This window comes from Dermacentor silvarum, chromosome 8 (genome assembly GCF_013339745.2).
Source record: "Dermacentor silvarum isolate Dsil-2018 chromosome 8, BIME_Dsil_1.4, whole genome shotgun sequence".
Lineage (NCBI taxonomy): Eukaryota > Metazoa > Arthropoda > Arachnida > Ixodida > Ixodidae > Dermacentor > Dermacentor silvarum.
This window is the reverse complement of record NC_051161.1, coordinates 120,428,600-120,450,085: the sequence shown is the minus strand read 5'-3', so window position 1 is coordinate 120,450,085 and position 21,486 is coordinate 120,428,600. Positions and strand designations below refer to the sequence as shown.

The window sequence follows — 21,486 nt, the reverse complement described above, 5'->3', positions numbered from 1 at the left end:
GCAGGAATCAGACAACGAACTTATCGGAAATAAGACATATTTACTTAATGTTTTCGAATGGTGGACCAGCCTTCGTCAGAGTTGTACTGTGACGAAGGCTGGTCCACCACCCCAAAAAGTTCAACGTCTTGTTCCCAAATGGTTCGTCGTCGCGCTTTCCTGCATCTGTTACGTTTATACATATATATATATATATATATATATATATATATATATATATATATATAAATTTCTCACGCATGCGTACGATATGTACACACCACTTTCGCAGGAAGAACATGTGTACATCGAAGGCGGTTGTGCAACCAGTCATATTCTGGGGAGAACAGCTCAATTGACGGCCAAATTATGCAACAATCTCAATATCTTTATTTAAGCGAAGCTTTACTTGTGTCGGGGTCGGTTTACGCGTACGCGATATCATCATCAGCATTGGCTCGAGCGTCGTCGCGTTCTTCGACAGCTGGCTTATTGGAGCCCCTCGGGTGGCGCTCGTGCTCGTGCTCGGCAAGCGCTCGTGCCACTGCTACCACGTGCGTCGTCATCGTGTTCTTCCACAGCTGGCTCCGTTGCAGCTCATCATTTCAACGTAGAATTTCACTTCTTCTGTCGTCGTAATGGGGAGGCCGCGTTTACGGGTATATGCGCAATTGCTTTAGGGGGTATGAGCCATTCTTTGTCTTACGTGACAGACAGATTTAATTTTGAAGCAATTTAATTTGGAAGAATCGCAAGCAGAAATGGTGGGCGAATTCTGCTAAACGCGCCTTCGAGCAAGCTGGAGACATCGAACGCAAGCGACAACAGCGACGAGCGGAGAATCGTACCACGAAACGGAAGGAAACGTTGCGCGAAAGGCAAGGTAAAGCAGTAGGAAAGGGAAGGAAAAGTATTAGGTCAGGTACACAAATGACAAGCTTCGCTTACCCCCATTTTCTCGACAGGGGAAGGGCTGGTGATTTTTTTTTTCATAAAATCGGCTTCTAGAGTAAGTCTTGAAGAAGTGTTTCGGCTCCTGCCTAGAAAGTTATGCAGTTATGCAGCATGGATTCCGTAAAAACTTCTCCTGTGACACTCAACTTATCCTCTTCACTAATGGCCTACATGCCAATTTAGATTCTGGTTTTTTAACAGAGTGTATATTTCTTGACTTTGCTAAAGCATTTGACAAAGTGAACCATGCATTGCTTCTTCATAAATTAAACGTCCTAAACATAGACCCTGCCATAATTAATTGGATTCGCGCGTTTCTGACATCACGTTGTTCAATTTGTAACCACCAATGACGCGAACTCGCCTCTAGCTCCAGTTGACTCCGGTGTCCCGCAAGGGTCCGTGCTCGGTCCTTTATTATTCCTAATTTACATTAATGACTTGCCCACTCACGTTTCCTCGAACATTTGCCTATTTGCGGATGATTGCGTCTTGTATCGTAAATAACTAATCCCTCAGATATTTCTAGCAATTCAGGAGGATCTCAATAACATAAATGAGTGGTGTCGTACGTGGCGCATGGAACTAAACATTAAAAAGTGTAAGACTATGAGGATTTCTCGTACTGACGTGATCTGCCCCACCTACACGCTAAATAACATCCCACTAGAATGTGTAACGTCGTACCGATACTTGGGGGTTCACATTGCCAGCAATCTATCCTGGAAAACTCATATTGACCACATAACCTCTAAGGCCACTCGTACACTGGGATACTTTCGTCGGAAATTTTCCCTAGCACCATCATCGCTAAAACTCTTATTGTACACAACTTACATTCGTCCACAGCTTGAGTACGCATCATCAGTATGGGACCCTGGTCGTGACACCCTCACACATTCTCTAGAGGCAATACAGAATCGCTCAGCCCGTTTCATTCTCACCAACTACCAAAGAACTGCAAGTGTCACTAACATGAAAGCTCTCCTACACCTCCCGCTGTTATCAACCCGCAGAAAACTATCTCGCCTATGTATTTTCCATAAAATCCACTACCACAACGCATATTTACGTTCAATCTTTGTTCAACCACCACCATACATTTCATCTCGCATTGACCACCGCCAAAAGGTAAACATTCCGCGCTGCAACACCGTCCGCTTTTCATATTCATTTCTTCCCCAAACGAGCAAAGATTGGAATAACTTACCCGCATCACTTACAAGCATAATTGACACCAATAACTTTAAATCCACACTTCAAAGTTTCATTTTATAAATTAATGTTGCGATTGCTTGTTCTGCATAATATCTGTTCTTATGCCATAATTTTAAGTTATGGCTTGTATTTTTATATGATGCTTCTTTTTCGTTTCTTTTCTTTTTGTTACGCCGTGTATTTTTGCTACGCTTACCAAGTTTCTATTTACCATTCTTATCATTTTGTATACCACGTTTTGCGATGTTCTGCCATGTTTTTTCCCAGGTATTGCATCAAGTAATTATCTAACATTTCCAGGACAATTCTTTTTTATTCTTTTTTTTGTCTTCCTTCCTCATTTCTTCTTGTTCTTTTTATTGTTTATTGATATCAACGCATTTAGCTTGACGTTTTCTTGGAAAGTTTTTGATTATTTGTACTTGTATTTTTTTCTATAATCAACGATTGTGTGATTTGCCTCTGTATTTACCTTGCCCCTCCCCTCTGCAATGTACAACTGTACCTTGAGGGTATAATAAATAAAAATAAATAAATAAATAAATGGTTGTCTCCGAGAAATGAGCCTGGCAACCACAAGCAGTAACGTGGTAAATGCTTGTGGTTTCTAACGTGGTGATCTTCCAAGGCATATAGACTTAGGCGAATTCGCAGGACTAAACAAGTTTCGAGAAATTATTTTTCAATATGTCCAACGAAACGCATTAGCTTTTACTTTACTTCTGCGCTTCAATGCATAACACATCGTTTCGTTAAAAAGGGCGGAACAACACTGAATTTTTACCACGAATTTGACCGGTCATATCTCAAAACCTGTGACACCCTCTGAATTCGTTCCACGTCGATATGCCTTGCAAGCTCACTAGCAGGTGATGCACTTTTGCGTCCACTGCCGGACGTCGCGATTTATACATGGCCAGATCTACCTTGTCGTCACTAGCTTTTGTGTCGCCCGAACACCCGGATGCGCCAGCTTGTGCAGCGACTGGAAGACGGTACGACGAAGGCCAGAAGGAACGAAAGGACGAGGGTTGTCTGTTGATGCATCGCTGCACACTCGGTCTTTTAATCCGGACAAAGGTAGTCATTGCAACTTCAGTGTGGTTGTTGTTGTCAGCGACTGACCGAGTTCTTGATCTGCTTGCTGAGCTGCCACCAGCTGAGTCAAATCAGTCACCTCGGAAAGGCTAAGGGCGTTGACAGGACTTCGTGACAGGGCATCTGCGACCACATTGTTGACGCCGCTTACATGCCGGATTTCTGTAGTGAACTCGGATATGTAAGACATCTGACGTAGCTCACGGGCTGTGTGCGTTCCTCTGTCCGATGTCGGGAGACTCAGGGCGTACGTCAGAGGTTTGTGGTCTGTAAGCACAAAGAAATCCACGCCTTGAAGATAGTGACCAAAAATGCTGGATGGCGGCACAGATAGCACGCAGCTGTCGGCCGAAAGTGTTGTAGTGTTCTTCTGCAGGGGTCAGCTTTCTCGAGAAGAAAGATGTCGGGTGCCAGATTCCGTTGCTCAGCTGCTGTAGTACTTCGCCGATGGCTGTGTCTGAGGCATCGACCATGGTGCACTGCGGTATGCCTGGTTGCGGATACACGAGGAAAGTAGCGTTTGCCAAAGCCTCCTTGACTCGATGAAAAGCGTTGCATGCTTCCTCAGTCCAAGTGAGGGTCGCCGCCGTGCTGTCCGCAGTTGCTAGTAGTCTGTGTAGAGGGTGCAAGATAGCCGCGCACTGAGGTACAAAACGGCGATAGAAGTTCACCAGTCCAACGAACTCGCGGAGCTGTCGCTTAGTGTTAGGTTTCGGGAATTATCGCACAGCTTTTACCTTTTCCGGGTGGGGGCGAATTCCGCCACTCGATATGGTATGGCCCAGGAAGGTCAGCTCGGACACACCAAGCTGGCATTTTTCTGCATTGACGACGATGCCATGTGCAGAGAGACGTCGAAAACCGGTTCGCAGGTGTTCCTCGTGTTTAGATGGAGTGGCGCTAGCGATAAGGAGATCGTCCAGGTAAACGTGGCAAAAATCTAGACCGCGTAAGACACCGTCCGTAAACCACTGAAATGTCTGTCCAGAGTTGCGAAGTCCGAATGGCATTCGAAGAAACTCAAATAGGTCGAAAGGTGTTGCTATCACTGTCTTCGGGACGTCGTCTTGTACCACTGGTATCTGATGGTATGGCTTCACGGGGTCCACCTTAGAAAATTTTATAGCACCGTGCAAGTTCGTTGTAATATCATGAATATGTCGCACAGGGTAGCGGTCCGGTATAATTGCTCGATCGAGTGCCCGGTAATCGCCACATGGTCGCCAGTCATGTGGTGCCGGTTTTGGTACCATGTGAAGCGGAGACGCCCAAGGGCTTGACGAGGGCCGAATGATACCAAGCTCGAGCATATGATCGAACGTTTGGCGTGCCAAACGGAGCTTCTCAGGGGACATGGACGGGAGGTCCAGTCGTAGCTATATGATGGAGCACGTCATGCTGAGCCGCATTGTCCACCTTTGCTTGGCGCATAAGTTCTGGAAACTCGTTCAATATTGCCACAAAGCGAGATGTTCCGGCAGGTCCGACCAAGGTAGGACCTAACGGAGGATGGCTTGAGGGCATGCCCTGAACTGTTGCTTGCGACACAGGAATATATAGGCGTCGGTTGCGCACGTCTGCCAAAAGACCAAAGTGACGGAGAAAATCGGCGCCGAGGATGGCAAATTTCACATCAGCAAGTGTAAAAATCCAACGAAATGTTCTTTTTATGTCTAGGTTGAGAGACAGCTAGCTATGTCCGTAAGTAGCGATCGTTGTGTTGTTGACTTCTTTTAATGGAGATGAGCTCGGTCACTTACGGTCAGCTGGATATGTAGGGATAACGCTCACCTCTGCGCCTGTGTCCACAAGGAAACGAACGCCACAACTGCGTTCGGTGATGAACACTGAGGGGCGACTTTCCGTCGGTAATGCAGCATTGATCGCCCTCAATGCTGGCCTCTGCCGTTTCCCGGATAGTCACAGGGCGCAACGCATTTGCGCGCCGCATCGCCATCTTTCCTGTGGTACCAGCACCAACGGAGTCGCGGCTGCTGTGGCGGTGCCCTGCGCTGCTCCAAAGGGTGCGAGGTGCGTGCCTGCAAAGCTGGCAGTGTTTCGGTGAGGCGCGCGATCTCTTCGCGAAGCTCGAGGAATTCGTTGGGAGAGGGAGCGGAAGCACTCTCCACTTGCACGCTAGCGACGGAGGCGGAGGGGTTAGCCGCTACCATGATGGTGTCAGCAATTGCGGCATCTTGCCGCAAGAGCTGTGCTTTGCTAAAATGACAGACGATTACGATACTCCGTAATGTGAAATTTGAGCGCAGCTGTATACGTCTTTTCATTTGGCGATATTTTCAAGCACATATTTTGAGACCGAAATGACCACACCGACTGGCAGTGGGTTGGTGTCGTCAGCACCATCGCATAGGGAGGGTCAATATGGGAACGCTGGTGTGATGAGCGGAATCGGAGTCAGCGGTGGAAGAAGACGACGACGAACGTGCGAGCAGCGGCACGAGCGCGTTCACACAGTTACGCCGAGGGACGCCGGCGCTCAACCCAGGAGCGGGCGCCTAAGAGCTGCGCTCTAAAAGGCAATCTTCTCTAGTTGGGTCAAGTCGGCACACGGGAAATTTTCTCAAAAGTCACGTCTCTTCGCTTAATTCGGGATAGTTAGCAGCGCTATCTTCCGCTGCCCACGCCACACCATTCTCCGAAACGTACAATGGCGAAGTGGCAACCGGTGCTGAATAACATGAAGTGTAAGAGTCTATTAAAGTAACCAGCGCCCAAGAGAGCGGTGCTGAATAACATGAAGTGTTATTAAAGTACCCAGCGCCCAAAAGACGAATAACTGCCAATGACGTAACCAGTGCCAGGGTTTACACATTGAGACACTAAGTGCCCGAGGAAAATTGCCACGTCGATTTCCAGTCGGGTTAGTTTCGGGAAACCTTTTAAATCCGAGGTCGACGAGACAGAAGGCGGCGATTGCTTTCATTTCCGCCACTTAGCTGCCTTCAACAGCGCTGTCTGGCGTCGCCATCCTTGTGGGTTTCGCTTGCTTTACCCCGTCCTCGGCGTGCAGCTAAACAGAATCCTCGGTTCGACCAACAACGTATACTTGCGCAACTTGCGTGTTGCGCAGACGGCCAGACAACTACTCTCCCTGAGGCGCGCCGGCCTCATCTTTCCCATAGTGTCACGACAGTGGTACGCAAGCGCCAACAAGAAAGCGACTGTGCCAGGCGTCCACGGGTGTTGTTTTACATTCTTTACAACCACTTGATATACAATGAGCGTTGTATTGGCGGCAACGGTCCACTATTCTGTAGCCTCCAATGGGTGCTGTGTGAATGGAGGAATGAGAACACCTACAAGGGATTGAAGGACAAGTGTTTAATTGGTTATGATTGCGGTATTTCTAATCACTTTCAACTACCATTTTCTGAATGTTCTTTGTAAAGTTATCCCCTAAATTGTCACTTTTTCTAACATTCTTAAACATTTCACAAGGTTCACTTAACGCATTCATTCGCTGCACTTGTTTTGCTCTGATCAACAATAACCACATTTAGTTGGTCGTAGGTAACAATCAAGCGTACGCTGCAAGTCTGCGGGATGGAAGTTAGCAAGCGCAAAACGAAACGGTCTATTTCACGGATGCGTGCGTACGCCTGTAACAAGATGTCGCGTGCGTGACGCGCGGCTTCCTGCGTGATGCTCTCGCGAAACCTCGAACAAACGAGAGTGCATGACGGTGACAATGGCGTCCGACTCGTACAGCACGGGCAAACCTCATGCAAATTCCATCTACTTTACGTTGAAAGGCGATGTCGCCATGCTAGCGGAGGTTCAAACAAGTCACTTGACTCGGATGCTTGTGGCCGCTACCATGGCCACCGCGATTGTCCGGTGTCCCGATCGCAGTAGCCAGGCCGTTACTGAAACGCGGTATAATTCTGACGCTTGGTGGCGCCGAGAAGCATTAAAATTAACGCAGAAACTCCCCTGGGAGTTGTCTAAGTATGCGTAAGCATTGTGCCACTTGCTGATCTCCACGTAGCCCGGTATCATTATCAGTGGTATGAAACTTGATCGGAGCAGTATAATCGACAGCGCTGCGGCGACACGAAGTGCTGCGGATGGCGGCGCAAGGTGAATTGATGACTCAAGCAAACAACTGCAAGTGGCGCCGCCATGCGCGCTTATGACACTCCGATTATTATAAGCTGTTATCGCTCTTTAGCGCCTTATCCATCCGCGTCGAACCATTATGAACGGGGATGAACCCTACTGTGGTGGCGGTTACGCATGGCGCAGCCGCGCGGGCTCCATCCTGAAAGTGATTGCGATGGGGACAAAGTGCGCCGACTACTGATAGCTTCGTGTGCGCCGGGTTCCCGCCACTTAGTGCGCGTTGAATATAGAGGCAGCACGAAGGACAAATCGCTATATGCGGCGGTCCCTACCTTGAAAGTGATCGTCTCACGTGACGGATGAACGGACGGACGGATGGACGGAAGGAGGGGTTTCCTCGCTGGATAGGCATAGAGATGCTTACGCGCATTTAAAACTCTTACACCTGGCATATGGCACATATTGGTTGAGTAAAGCGTATCACGGCACGTTAAACTAAAATTGTTGTGGCACGCTGACTTTACAGCGTACGCAACATATTGCGTACTGCATACTCATATGCGGCGTACGCCCAACTAATAGTATCTGATGCTACGTAAAATGACTCATTACGTCTTTTCTATTATCTTTGATGCAGTTTTTCTCCTGTCGAAAAGGAAGTGGTAATTTAGCTAAATACACTTTCACATCACTCAACGCTGCAGCGCCTGCTACGAGACATGGTGCTGAGAGGTGCAGCTTAGTTTCTCTTAGTTAAAAATATGCTGCTAAGAGGAACTTAACCTTTTTTTACATTTTCGCTCTATCAAAATATGAGTATTGCTGTCGCGACCAACACTAACTGTTCCGCCTCATCAGAGAACTAATGCCAGCCAGCCACCACGGCCGAATAATTGATAATGGTAAACTTGGGTAATGGTAAACTTGGGAAATAGTGTTATTGTGAAGCACTAGTATTTATTTCTCAATTCCGTGTCATTCATCATCATGTAAAGTCTAAGTGAATATTGTCATGGTGCCGATGTGGAGACTTAAAGGCATACGTGTGAATCCTGATGTCGTTTCTTGGAGATTCGCAGAGTTACACACTTTAGCACGAATGAGACGACTGCAAGTGCATGACCAAAAAAAAAAAAAGAAAAAAAAAAGCTGGTAGTGGGGTGTCCGGATGGTTACCTTAAGCATGCTGGTGTTCTCACCGTACTGTTCTGCAGCAATAATGTATGATAGCAGAGGCATCGCATTAATATGCTGCCCTGTGGATGTGGTTTTCTCCAATGTGCAGAAAAACGCCTGTGGATGTGGTTCTCTGTAACTGGTCACTGCTGCATGCCACATCTCTCGGTATTGCAGTGGCGCAAATCATACCACGATAAAACACAACGTGCTGTTTTCTCCAACAGGAAAAATTCACTGCGAGCTCCACCTGTGGGAAAGTGCCATTATTAAAGAAGGCCCATATCACCATGTCAACTTTACTTGCCTGAAGCATTTCCAGGCACTCTGCGGGGACTGGCCAACGTGTATCACTTATACCCACTCATGCAACAGATGAGAAAAAGTGACATCCTAAATTGTTCTTCTACGGGCGATGCTTTCTTGTAGATGGGTTGGGGATGGTCGACATCTTATATGCATCGTTTTCTCTCGAAACTGCAAGTGTTGTGCTTTTAATGAAATTGACAAAAGCGCGAGAAATAAAACTGTATGTCACTTGCCAATAAAGTTTGGTAATAAAGTAAATTGTGTCTCTCTATCCCGATGAATCCTTGATCATTTAATTTCTCTGATAGTAACCATAAGTATAAACACATTCTACTTTTGCTTCTATAAGCTGACAATTGTCAGCCATAGGGGATTTCTTGCATAATGTTTCCACCGCTTGTGCACATTATTTACATGGTGCTTCAGGCAAGTGCAGTTTTACTATTGCGACAATTATGTGAACACAACTGGCGAATTTCCAGCGTTGCTTTCGCCGCGAACCTTCACGTAAAGTCCAAGTACAAAAAATTCACCTACGGTTACGATACTCCCTAATGCGAAGTTTGAGCGCAGCTCTACACGTGTTTTCATTTCGCGTGTCCATATTTTGTCTTATGATCCTATAGGTACACGGTTTATATTAGGGAGAGAACGCTGTGAGCAGCGTATCTAGCGTGGACAATCTATCTAGTGCGGCACACTTCAAACGAAGCGAAGTGTGGCGCGACTGCCTCGATAATCGGGAGGTTGCGAGAGGCAGCACGTGAGTGACGCGTAGGTGCGATTCACAGCAGCCGCCGCAGAGAGACCTCCGCTAATGGAGTGCTTTGTTTCCATACAGACGACGCGTGCTACTCTAGCTCCATATCGTACCCATCGTCGCCGCACAGTCCGTCTTGCGCGGCACTGCGCTTTTCTTTGCGCGCTTCCGTTCCACCAACGACGAGAGCGGGCCCTCGTAGCGGGGAAATCGTACCACCAGCGTCAGCGGCGACAACACCCAAGGGAGCGTCACGTCCAGCCTGACTTGTAGCCGCTCGCTATCGCCCCTTGCAGGAGCAGTTATCCGCGTCACGCATGCCAGTATACCGCGGACTTCCTCAGCAGCTGACGCTGCGGAAGAGCGTAGCCCTCCCCGCCTCAAGCCACCCCCCTCTGAAGCGCAGGTGAGATCGCCCTCGCGGCGGCGGACGCCGTGGCCACCGGCCACTCAGCGCTTGCGCAGGCCGTCTCCCCTCCACTCCTCCTCTGCTTTCCGCCGCATGCTTCCTTTCACCTCCCAATGCGTTCCGTGTTTGCTTTCATCTGTCGCTGTTCTCGTTCACTCGGTTACAAAGTAAGCCGCCGAGACACGTCGACGCTCGTGCGCTGGAACTGGAGCCCAAGAGCTGCGCTATCCGCACGGTCGCACCTGATGCTGCTGCTGCTGATGATGATGATTTACTGGCATCCCCTTTGAAACAGGGCGGCGACAAATAGTCACCTAGCCTGCTTGATTTAATCAGGTATACTATACATGTTCTTTATCTAGCATTTTTGTATAGCTCTCATTATTCTTTTTCTTTTTTTAAATTTACCTTGTACCGCTACCTATGATTTTAAGAGATCAGGTCGTATCCATGCTTTTCCCTGCTTTTTTACTACCGAGATGTATGAGCGACGCCCTCTCGCGTGCGACTTCAATGGGGGGGGGGGGGGGGGGGACTCTGCAATGGGGGACGTGAAGGCAGCTTGAAGCTGTCGGCCGTCCTACTCAACTCGCGTTTTTGAAAGGCGAGTCTGCAAATTTTAACGCGATAGCGTTTAGGGGCTCCTGTCGCAGAAAATCCGGCGTCGGCAACCAGCGTGTGATCGCGGGTGGCGGAGAAAATCATCCTACCACATCGATCGCGCAGGCCCTCCACGTGGAGCAATGTTTTGGTGAACAAAAATTGAATTTGTCACAGTGAAATCCGTCAGAAATATGGTAAAGTACGACTTAACCATACGGCGTCGGATTCGCGGTGGGATTGTTTACAAATCGGCGTCGGATTGTAATTTGAATGTACGAGAAAACTTAATTCTGCTACGCGCAAACTCAAACATTTCTACCAGACCTGCGCGCGTCGGGGCAATGGCGAACAATTAATAAAATAATAAAAAAGGGGCTATGGCCTTCAAATTTTAATATGACTACTTATGTTGGCCCTGGAAAAACGTTTTTCCAGCAATGCATCTCAGTTTAAAAGTGAAGCCGACTTTAAGGGAATTGGTGGAAGCTTGGTCTTTGTAAGCTGGCTTTCCCACGTTCAGTGTTGCAGTGAATGAAGCCTACTTTCCGTATGCGAACGGGTTCTGATAACGCTATCGCGTTCTACTCTTAAAGGCGAAGCTTTAGCGTCCTCCAAGTTTTTTTACCAGTATGAACAGAATGTTCCAGGACACGACTCCTTGAGAAATCGAGCCTAGCAGTCGTCACCACGCTCAGTGCGGATTGCTCGTGGCGTCGTCTGCTTGTCTCCGTGTGTATACGTGCGTCTACGGCGTTGGCTCCCAGTCATTGCTGTTCCGTTTTCATGGCGCACTCATAATGATTTGACACCCCTTTTTTGACAATGAACTGTGGGATATTTGGCCAACAGCTACGGTGGCCGCAGCTGTAATAGTGTGTTGTCTGTTCAGTGCGTGCAGCATGTTCGGTCGCCCACTCCGTTTGCCACAGATATTCCGATTTTGCTGCTGCCCAACACGTTAAGCTTATCATGAAAGAAGTTTGATGGCATTCTCAAGCAACGAGGTGGTCACTGCGGTACGTTAATGCATGCACTGTGTACGTGGCATTGCAGCAAAAGGGGCTCTGGAACGTCTGATACAAGAGCGGATAAAATTAGTGAGCAACCCAAAATTACGTAGCCTTGTGCTGCAGTACTGACCTTGCCATAATGTTTAATTAAAGTGAATCACTTCCACTGTGAAACAGCTCGCCCCTGCGTGTTAGTCGGCTCAGCGTAACCCTTTCTTTCATTGCTCGTGCTGTGGGTAGCGTGCGCATTCCCCGGGCTAGATTCGTCGAGAGATGATAATTAGTTCTATCGCGTAATAAAAACAGGCGACAACCTGAGATCATCGTTTCCAATATATGTCGCTCTGTAAGCGGGTCATACCCATTCAAAACAAAAACAATAGCAATGATAAGCTTATAGGTTTGCTGGGAACTATAGCGAATGATTTGCTGGAGCACTAAACACACAAAGAAAATGAAAGCAGAAGTTTAAAGTAGAAATGTTTACAAGCGCGTTGAGAGGAAATAGTATTATGCTAAGCTAAACAACCGTTTTTTTTCTCGATTACAAAGTGGCAATGACATTTATTTTCAACAAATTAGTACAAAGCATGCTGGATAATTGGGAGCGATAGCACGTGGTGCCCCACAACTGCAGCTTCTGAGTAAAATAACACTTTGGCTGACAGAAAACATTTTACATTTGGAACCCCAAGTTACTGGAATTGCAAGCGAAATGTGAAATTCGCAGTCGACTACAATGCCGCCTTGTGAACGCAAAGTTTCGCACATTAGTGCTGCGATCGTGCTTCATTTTCAAAGCTGTGACGATTTTGATTTACTGGCGCGGTGCGATGTTTGATGACTGAGTCACGAGATGGTGTTCTTGCCCGCAAGAGATGCGGTCATATGAAAAATAAACGTATATGCAGAAAATAAATTCTGAAATTTTACGTAATAAATCCACCATATGATTATCAGGCACGTAGTGTGGGACTCGGGATTAATTTTGAGCACCTGGGGTTGTTTAGCGAGCACCTAAGTCTAAGTACACACGAGCGTGTTTACAATTCGCCCCCATTTAAGTACGGCCCCCATGGAAGAGGTTGAATCAGCGACCTCGTGCTAAGCATCGCAACGTCAGAGCCACTGGGCGATCACATCGGGCAGTAATGTGGAAGACACATTTAACATGCAAGGTTTGTTGTCCTCGTTGTGCTGGCAATAATAAAAAGTTGTCGCAGTTTCACCCGAACATGCGGTTAGCATCAATTGCGATAGCAAATTTGTAGAGAGATATACGGAGTAATGATAGTAGCTTTATCAGCTGTATAAACTTGAACATGCACAAAGGCGTTCGTTCCCGACGCGCGTTCTCTTTCTCTCGTTCCCGACGCGCGCTCTCTTTCTTTCTTGTCCGTAGCTAGGGGCGCTGCGGTGCACAAGGGCGTTCTTTCCCGATGCGCGTTCTCTTTCTCTCGTTCCCGACGCGCGCTCTCTTTCTCTCTTGTCCGTTGTTACGTTTGGCCGAGTTCGGTTCCAAGCCGGGAGAAGAAGACGCCGGGAGAAGGAAGAACGTAGTTTTAATGCGGCATGCTTGCCGAAAGAAGGTGTACAAAAGAAGCCGCCAACGGCGTGATCCGCAGTCCTTTATAAAGGAACGCCGTGATCAAAGGGCGAGGGAAAACATCAGCGCACATGCGCGAAACAGATTATCGTCCGGAACAGATGAGCCAGACTTGGGCGCCGGCTGATAAGCGGTGCGCAACGCAACACCGTAGCTAGGGGCGCTGCGGTGCACAAGGGCGTTAGGGTGCCTCGATGGCCAGCGCCGCCGTCCAGGGTGGAGACAACCCCGCTGGCGCCGCCATATTGAGTCACACGAGCTGAGACTCAGCTACGCTTGCGTTCATAAATAGTGTTACTCGCGGCGCACTTCCAAGTGCTTTGCCTTGATGAGGATTTTTTTATCGGTATCGCATCTGCACATCTTTATAACCAATAGCCGTTAACTCGTCGAAGGTTCAAGACGTAAATGTATGGCGCCGGGAACATGCCCCAAGTTGCCTAATTGAATTTACATTTAGCATGCCGTGTGTATGTTTGAAATACGCACTATTTTTTGCGCTTCGATGCTTGGTATATAATGTTTGCGAGCCCCTGTGCGTGGAAGTTTTTCTTTTTCGCTGTTGTATATTGGTTTACACGTCACGCCTCCTTTACCGTAGCCAGCCACTCGCGCACGGCGGTTAGTTTCCCTTGCGTTGCGCGTGCTCTTCGCGTTCGTTGCAATTATTTGACGATATCTACGCGCAATTTTGCTTTCTTTTGCCCACAAAACTGTGTGCTGACAGAATTAAGTTGGTGTAAAAATAACTGCGATGTGAAAATAAGGTTTAGTTAGTGCTGTAGAGAAACATGTAACGTAAATTGTCTGTGTCAATCTTGCGTAGTACACACAAGAAACCAAACAATGCACAAAATACATTTACTTATAATGTCTAGTACAATCAATCATGAAAGAGATATGTACATGAAAAATTATATGTACTGTGTGGCGCCTGAAGGTTATGTTGAAAGAAGAGTTAAAAAAAAATTCGCAAGGTAGGCTCGACACACAATTCGGGATAGTGAGAGTTTTTTTTTATTTATTCATTACATGGGGAGGGGGGGGGGTTCAAGTGAGTACATCAGCCTTATTACAAACAATATAAATCGAAAACAAGAATGCAAACAAGAAAACGCAACCGCGGGTAATATTAATCAAGCTATCCAGCCAGAATACATCAGCTACCATCGAATACGTCGCATCAGCCAAACACATCGATGGCGAGTACAGAACATTTTTTAAATAACCATTAGAACACTGATATCTACATTGAAAAAATAAACAAAACTGCATACATATCGCGTACAAAAACCGTAAATGAAACTAAGCCAGTCAAATACAGATTAGCAATGTTTTTCACTTCAAAAATATAGTCCATGATGATGTAAGGCTGTTGACTTTAACAGACGACGCCCATCCTGTCGATTTCCCTCGTACTGGTCCTCTTCAATGTGTTTCTAAGTACAAAAATTAAGTCAAACAACAAAAGTGATTATTGATATGAAAAGTTGCCTTGTAAATACGGAGAACCCATTACAGTGCCTAAAAATAAAATTTCGCAGAAGTAATGCTGTATTACCTCGCTTCACACGTTTCGAAGAAATGCACAGGCTACAACAGACACCATGCCAGAAAGCGCCGAAACATTTTGGTCCCATGATGCCCCTTAACTCTACTACACCTGGGCATACCGTGCACAGGCATTTAAAGACCGTCACAGTACCCACTACGATCGGGAATGAGCACGAATGACCATCGGCTTACGAGCACCACGCTACAAATATATTCGTCTAAAAAATCAGCTATATAACGTAACAACCTGAGATCCGCAAGATATCTGCTGAGAATAGAGAAAATCACAATGCTTCGCTTGCCACGTACACAACAGCCGCTCTCCCCAGAAGAAGCACTGCGTTCTTTAGTCCCAAATAACCAGTAGCGAAAAAAGAAACTGAAGGAAAACAAAGAAACAAGAGACACACGATGTGTGCTTCCCGTGAAAAAGTAAAATAGGTGGTTTACATGACGATTTGTAGCTAATGTAGGGCTATTTCGCGGCGAAGCATTTTCGTCAGTTCTTAAAATAAGGGTACTACTCGCATAGACTGCGCTGATCAAAACAGCAAAAGCCTATGCGACGCGCGCTCGCAAACCATAGGCTACTCAGCATCGGTGCAGTGCTTAGTTCGTGAGCGAACGTAGGTACGTGAGCGAGGATCAGAGAATACTTTCTTATTTTAAAAAACACGATGCGATAGTCTAAACTTTTTTGACACTTACCTGGCAAATGTAGGAGCTATCCGTTGCCTTCCAGTGATACCGCTTTACTTGGGCTTCCCATCTCTTCCTTCGCTCTGGGTCCCGGGGGAAGCGTAAACAACGAAGCCCTTTACGCGTCGATCCGGTGCACTTGGGAACACAACAGCCCGTCATGTCGACTCGATGCACTTGACAAGCTTGTCATTCATGCGGCTGAACACTGTCCAGCAAGTAGTAGCGTGAGCGAAGCATCCGCGCGCACTGTGTCTCGAACTAAGCACCGGCACCAAGCACTCGCAACCGCTCGCTGTGACTCAAGATGGCGTCGCAGCGAGAAAGCGGCGGCGCGGTTGCGGTCAAAGGATGGCACCACCCTGAACGGCGGCGCTGGAATCGAGGCACCCTACAAGGGCGTTCGTTCCCGACGCGCGCTCTCTTTCTCCCTCGTTCCCGACGCGCGCTCTCTTTATCTCTCGTCCGTAGTGTGGTTTACCCGAATGATCCCCCGGAGCTTCGCCCCACTCATCATCATTCACCCCATGGATATGCTGTGATTTTTTATATAAACAGGCACGAGGTGCCCCAGCTAAACGTCACCTCCCTTCCCTCCACCCCCCCCCCCCCCCTCCTATAGCCTTTCGCGCGTCGGAAGAAGGCGCGTTTGCTCTACATATATGGTGATTGTAAAGGAGGAAACAGACGCCTACTTCTGCAGCCCTTAAGGGAGCACGGCGCAGGACGAGCGTTTGTTCTCCGCCGTGATGATAAGTGGTTCTTGAGGGAAAGGGAAAGGTTGGCGCTATATCTCCGCCGTGGGCTCACTCCCCGTGAAAGCGCTCGTACCTCGCGTCCTTTCACTCGCACGAACAGCGTTCGGCGCGCGGCGACGATTTCATCTCCATTGACGTCATACGGAACCTCACGGCGACGACGAAGGCGACGGCAGAAATCTGCTTTGAAGTGTCCATATAGTTACTATCGCAATAAAATTAACACTACAAAAATACAGATGGTAATTGGGGAGCGCCGGGCTACGCGAGCACGCAGTCACAGCGCGAGCAAACGCATTAAAATGAAGCTATTCTAGCCAGAGCGTAGCAAACGACAAGGGAGAGTCCCCCTCTGACGTCACGGGAGCGCCGTTCGCAGCACCGCCATCGGTAGCGCACGACGCCAATAAAACGAATGAGCTGCCCGCGGGCTGTATGTTGTGGGTGCGGAAGCAACTGTGCAAGAGGAGCCGAGCAGGTTAATGGCTTGATGCGCGCCGTTTAATGGCTCGCTCAATGTTTGAAGTTACGTGATCGAACGAGCACTAAGGGACGACAGCGTGCCTCTTCTCCTTTAGTAGATTGGCCTAGCATATCATTTTATTGCGATAGCAATTATATGGACACTCCAAAGCAGATTTCTGCCGCCGGCGTCGCCGTCGCCGTCGCCGTGAGGTTCCGTATGAAGTCAATAGAGATGAAATCGCCGCCGCGCGCCGCCGAACGCTGTATGTGCGAGTGAAAGGGCGTGAGGGACGCGCGCTTTCACGGGGAGTGAACGCACGGCGGAGAACAAAAGCGCGTTCTGCGCCGTGCTCCCTTAAGGGCTGCAGAAGTAGGCGTCTCTTTCCTCCTTTACAATCACCTATATGTAGAGCAAACACGCCTTCTTCCGACGCGTGAAATGCCGGGGGGGCGGAGGGAAGGGAGGCGACGTTTAGCTGCGGCACCAAGTGCCTATTTACATCACAGGCTCCGGCAACAGTCACCAACGCCGCACGCATTTTGTGCGAACGCGGGCAAAACGCCGACGGCGTCGACAACAGATCTGCGTGTTGCCGGTGCTGCTGCATGTCCAAGTTTGTATACAGCTGATGAAGCTACTACCATTACTCCGTATAGCTCTCTTCAAATTTGCTATCGCAATTGATGCTTCGCCTTTCAGGTGAAACTGCGACAACTTTTTTCATAGTAAACCCTTCCTCTATCCGGCTGTGGCTAAGCATTGCTGAGCGCGGGGTAGAGCGCATGTGCGAGCTGCGTGCCGTATGTGGGAGGATAACTGCGGCAGGTGGTATAGCGAAGGGCGGCCGAGATGGCTGGCGGCTTCATGCACGGTGTTTGTTCTCAGGCCTAGGGTTGAAGGTTGCGTAATGAACGTTTAAGACACGTGGTGAAGGGAGCGGCAACACCAAGAGTTCTCTCCACGCTGCTGACTCCCGTCATCACAGCAGCGTTTTCACAGCGAATGCTCATGGTCATCGAATGATATCTGTTCATGCTTGTTTGTCAGAGCGTGACACCATCATTGCAAGTTAATGACCGAGTGTTCACTGGTATTCGTACGAGCGACAAAACTACGAACCTTGCCTCGTGTAATTGTCTAATATTTGTGATTGCTACCAAAACTTCACCTCTCTGGCAGAATTTCTGCGTAGTCCGGCCTCATTCTGAAAAATTAGATACCAATACTGTGCATTCAGCGTAGGTTTATACATTTTATTCATATATTATGTACATCATACTGCAGGTCTTGTGACCCAAGCAGGATGTGCAATGTACACTGAACATTGCGAGAAAAAAATAACGCATTAGGAAAGCCAACAAAACAGCACAAAACAAGAATTTCACCTAGAACGAACTAACGAGAACGTGAGTTTCAAGTGATTCTGCACTGTTAAGATAATGAAAAGGCGTAGTAGCACTTCATTGTTCTATATTTCTGTAAAGAAAAAAGAAATATTTAAAGAGGTATGTCCGGGCAAGGTAAGGTGATAGAGTAAGAGGGTGGGAATAACGAGTTTTTCTCGATGCAGGAAGTGTCAGGCATGTACCTTAAGAAAGTTTACGGTTTATTAACCAGTAAATTAATTTCAGTTGTAGCATTTTTCACCTTGTCTGAAGAGTGTGATATCCACGAATCCGCAATTAATCGGTTACAGATTCATGGCCGTATTTAGAAAAAAAAGAACAAAACAAATGGCTCTCCTTTGTATCCTCTGAAGGGCATTAGTGTTAGGTTTAGTAAATGAATCTCAAATAATACAAGAATATTCCAGTTTGGGTCGAATAAAGGGGGTATATATAAGCTAATTACTCCATTTCAGTGGATGTATCTTCAAACTTATGGCGTAGTAGAGTTTTCTAAAAGCAGCACAAGCAGTGTTGGTAATGCGGCTATTCCACGTAAGGTTATTAGTTATTGTAATTCCGATATACTTGTATGCGTTGACTTCAGTCAAGAGGTGTAGGCCAATGAAGTCAGAGAACTTCAGAGGTATTTTTTATGTATGCGTATTAGCACACAGTTATCAGAATTGAGTTCCATCCCCGATTTGTTTCTCATCTAAAGAATATAATTCAAGACTAAATTAAGTGCAAGTTGATCATTAGCTGTTTTAATGTCGTTAAAAATGATAGAATTGTCGGCCAACAGGCGAATAATAATGGGGGCCATCTATTACGTCAACTATGTCGTTACAGTAGAGAAGCTATCTGAGTCAGTTGGTACATACTGAATAGTAAAACCAGTAAATGACGAAGGACAGAGAAGAGACGTGGCACACACAACGACATGAACGACCAACGACCAGTCGTTGTGTGTGCCACGTCTCTTCTCTGCCTTTCGTCCTTTGAGTGACTTTACTATTCAGTATGCCGTTACAAAAGAGCGAAAACGTAGAAGGCCGAGCACGCTACCTTGAGGAACACCGGAGACGACGGGAGGAGGATCAGACTGCCGCCAATCAAATACTACGTAGCAGAATCTGCCTGTTCAATAAGCAGAAACCCAGGATATGAGGAAGCTAGGAAGACTAAGGAACTCCAATTTGAAAATTAATTTCTCCTGAGGAACTACATCGAAAGCCATTCGAAAATCCGAAATTATTGCCTCTATTTGACCAGCCTTGAGAAGAACAGAAGGAAAAGAGTGAATTAGTGTGATTAATTAGGTGATTGTCGATAACCCCTTTCTGAAGCCATGTTGGAAACATGATAAAATGTCATGCTCGTTCAAGAAGCTAGTAACGCAAACAGCTACAATATGATGAATTAATTTACAAGAAGAGGATAAGATGGAATCCACACGATAATTCAAGGGGGGACGCGGGTCACCCTTTTTAAATATAGGAACAACACGTGCTACATTACAATCATGCGGAAGCACTGCAGAATTAAGGGAGGCCTGAAGATCTATCACAAGAAAAATAACGGAGAGGTTAAGTGTAATGGCGAAGGAGGGTGTTGGGAATGCAAACGATCTTATTTTAACCTGACGAGCATGCTCAGTACGCCTTCAGGAGATAGGTTAACGTTACAACAACATGGAGGCGAAGTATGGGCAGAGTGATGAGTGTGCGGGGAGAAGACGCTGTTGAAGAACTATTGAAAGGGGAGCAACGGTCATGGGATCCGTTATTGGAGCGCTATCATGGATAATGTTCCTGATAATTTTTTTCTGCTCCATTATAAAGTTGCACGTGACGTTGCAACTAGCTACCGTGGACATACCTGCTGTGCCGTCGAGCCTAAAGGAACGAAGGGAGGAAAGAAATCGAGGCGTGGTTAAAGAAGTTATATTGTGAGGCTTTGCGTCCCTGAAACTGCTGTGCATTACGAGGGACACAGCAATGGAGAGCTACGAAATAATTGTGGCCACCTGAAGTTAATTACCGCGCACCGAAAGAATGACAGAAGCGTTTTTGCGTTGCCGTCGGAATGCGACAGGTGCGGCCGAAACGCTAAAGTCACCTTGTTACTGCGGTGACCGTCGTTGAAAGAACGAATCAACTGTTTGAAATTTCGTATAACAAGGTGGGATTTTGCCGAGCTTAGAACGGCTCTATTTCTAGTCTTGGAAGTCGATGGCTTCTACGCAAAATGAACGTGGAATAACTGCGATTTGCTCATTGTATCTTGCGCTACATTTGTATGATCAGCACCACCGCAATGATCACTTTCTGCTATCTGGAATGCAAGTGATTCTCCGTGCGCAATACGAGCCGCATTCATGCGCAAACTATTTTTCGGCATGTCAAAAAAAAAAGAACGATAAAGCACCGTGCAGACTGTATTAAAGTGCACGCGCTGTATTAAGCGGGCACGCACTATTGTGCTGTGTCAGGCACAGGAAGGTGTGCCATGAAGCGGTTGCTAGCAGGTGAGCATATACACCTAATACGTGTTATGCCAGTCACATACACAGTGACGGTGCAAGTGCTATTCGCTGATTTCACCATTTTATACGATCGACTAGTTGGGTGCTTCACCGCTTAGAAGCCACTGTTTTCAAATTCTGTGCTAAGCGCAAATGGACAGAAGTCGTGACTGCGGTACTCCAAAGGCAGCTACGCGGCAATGTCACGACTTAACTTGCACACCATAGTTATTAGCACGACTTTATCCTTGCTTCACAATGCCCACAGAAAGCGTCAAAAGCCCCCCTTTCGCAGCTGCAGAATTCTTCGAAATTTGAACAGCAAAACACAGATCGTGCAATAATGCCGCGCCTGGGTGTTATCAGGGGCTTGCGTTAGTGTACTACAGAATCATTGAAAAAACGTGCCACGGAGTGCGCTTTCGACAAGCGGTCGTGCAGCGTGAGACAAGGACTGCCTATGCAATGGCTACTAGGGCATTGTTTACGAATAGGACTCATCCCTACATTGACTATGGCGACCCTAGTGAGAATCGAGCTTCTGGCAATGCTTGCCATTGTTAAAGAAATAGAGCTATGATAGCGTGCTTAGTATGCCAGTTCACTGCCGGGAGGTGCGTAAGTGCACTGCGGGGCGTCTGCAAACGGTGAAGTCATTTTTAGCGCATGGATGTAATACCGGAAAGAACGGCCCACCAACAGGCGTTGTATTTATGACAAAGAACATAAACCGATGAAGCATTCTCACTGCGTATTATAATCGCTTCCCTAGTTTTTCCTATATTGGTCATCACAGCTCACAACTGTCTCAAGAGCATATATTCTTAGAAGAACTTTCTGTGGGCCTAGTCGGTGCATACTTGATAAAGTTCTTAATTAAAGCGCAAACAAG

The 21,486-nt window shown here is 47.2% G+C and overlaps 1 protein-coding gene across 1 annotated transcript in view; it reads left to right on the top strand.

Annotated features, from left to right (window-relative positions):
• LOC125947339 (uncharacterized) overlaps nucleotides 1–8,887 on the top strand; it is a 36,783-nt gene extending 27,896 nt beyond the window's left edge. Inside the window, exon 6 of the mRNA XM_049671828.1 lies at nucleotides 8,736–8,887. Coding sequence (XP_049527785.1) covers nucleotides 8,736–8,887 — 152 coding nt within the window. The remainder of the gene's footprint in view (nucleotides 1–8,735) is intronic.
• Nucleotides 8,888–21,486: the final 12,599 nt, after the last annotated feature.